At 62.4% G+C, this 1,594-nt stretch overlaps 1 protein-coding gene across 1 annotated transcript in view; it reads left to right on the top strand.

The window, feature by feature from the left end:
• Positions 1 to 6: 6 nt before the first annotated feature.
• Positions 7 to 1,594, top strand: part of SPHK1 (sphingosine kinase 1) — a 4,570-nt gene continuing 2,982 nt past the window's right edge. The window contains exons 1-4 of the mRNA XM_031059911.1: positions 7 to 78; positions 392 to 486; positions 713 to 828; positions 1,336 to 1,590. Of these exons, the coding sequence (XP_030915771.1) occupies positions 36 to 78; positions 392 to 486; positions 713 to 828; positions 1,336 to 1,590 (509 nt within the window). The 5' untranslated portion in view covers positions 7 to 35. The remainder of the gene's footprint in view (positions 79 to 391; positions 487 to 712; positions 829 to 1,335; positions 1,591 to 1,594) is intronic.

Genomic DNA, 1,594 nt, shown 5'->3' with positions numbered 1-1,594 from the left:
GTGCCCTTGATGACTTCCAGGCAGTGGTGCAGCCCATGCTGGCTGAGGCTGACATTGCCACCACTGTCTTCGTCACTGGTGAGTCCATGAGCAGCTCCTCTTCCTCCTCCTCCTCCTCCTCCTCCTCCTCCTCCTCCTTCTCCCTTCCCTGGGATCCTGCCTGGGCCCTGCCACATGGGGACAGCTTCCTCCAAGGGCCTCTGACTCTGCATCAGCACGGCTCTGAGTCCTACAGAGGAGCAGTGACTGCCTTACCTCCTGCATCCCTGCCTGGGGTCCCCATCTGGGGCTGGGGTCACCATCTGGGGCTGGGCTCACTGTCTGGGGGTGGCAGCAGGAAGGGCAGAGGGATGGAGGGTGATGCTCCACATCTCTCCACTCTCCCCAACAGAAAGAGCCCACCATGCGCATGAGAAGGTGCGAGATGAGGACCTGTCGCAGTGGGACACCCTGGTGGTCATGTCTGGGGACGGGCTGCTCTTCGAGGTGAGGGGCACCTGGGGCTGGGCAGAGCTGGGGTGCCTGGGGCAGGAGCCAAGCTCTGAGTCACAAAGTCAGGCTGGGAATGGCAAAGGAGAGATGGCACCAAGCTTGGAGCAAAGCAGCCATCACCCCTGTCCTGCCCTGGGCAGGGGCACCGTGGGCTCTGCTCCCCCCAGGCTGGCAGGGGCTGCTGGGTTCCTTGGGTACCACGGGTCCTTCATCCCCACAGGTGGTGAACGGGCTGATGGAGCGTCCAGACTGGAGGGAGGCCATGAAGAAGCCGCTGTGCATCCTGCCAGGAGGCTCTGGGAATGCCCTGGCTGCCTCTATCAACTACTATGCAGGGTGAGTCCCAGCCCCCGGGGCACCCACTGCCCCCTGCGGGGCTGCACTGGAACCGGGTGGGGATGAGGGAGGAGAAAGCTGTGTGGGGCTGCAGCCCAGGGAAGGGTGCTGGGATGCCCAGGGGTGCCTGGCAGGGTCCTCATTCCCCACAGGCTGGTGCAGCACTGCCCCAGCTGTGAGCAAGGGATTAATCCCTGTATATCCAACTCCCCCCACTCCCTTTCTCTGGGCTCAGGCACTGGTAAAGCTTTAACCCAAAGGACCCACCCAGGCACAGCCAACCCCAAGGTGTGGGGGACCAGGATTGCCCTGGCTCAGTTCCCTCTTCCATGAACTGCTTTATCCCTCCTATCCCCAGCAAAACGACTCCCAGCAGCTGTCCCTGAGGGACACTGTCACCCAGCAGGGACATGTCCCAGCCATGACACAAGGGTGAGGTCTGCAGGTGGATGCTGGGGGAGCAGGAGAGTTCCTGGGCTCCAAACTTGCTCTCTCCATCCCTCACAGCTACGACCACGTTGCCAAGAAAAAGCTGCTGACAAACTGCACCTTCATCCTGTGCAAGGGGCTGTACACGCAGATGGACCTGGTGTCACTGAGCACGGCCTCGGGCAAACGCTTCTTCTCCTTCCTGGGCTTTGGCTGGGGCTTCATCTCGGACGTGGACATCGACAGCGAGAAGTACCGCTGGCTGGGCAGCGCCCGCTTCACCCTGGGCACGCTGCAGTGCCTGGCCAAGCTCAGGGTGTACCAGGGCCGCCTGTCC

The sequence above is a fragment of the Geospiza fortis genome, unplaced genomic scaffold, assembly GCF_000277835.1.
Source record: "Geospiza fortis unplaced genomic scaffold, GeoFor_1.0 scaffold244, whole genome shotgun sequence".
NCBI classification, from domain to species: domain Eukaryota; kingdom Metazoa; phylum Chordata; class Aves; order Passeriformes; family Thraupidae; genus Geospiza; species Geospiza fortis.
The sequence above is the reverse complement of the archived record's forward strand: the minus strand, read 5'-3'. Positions and strand labels throughout refer to the sequence as shown.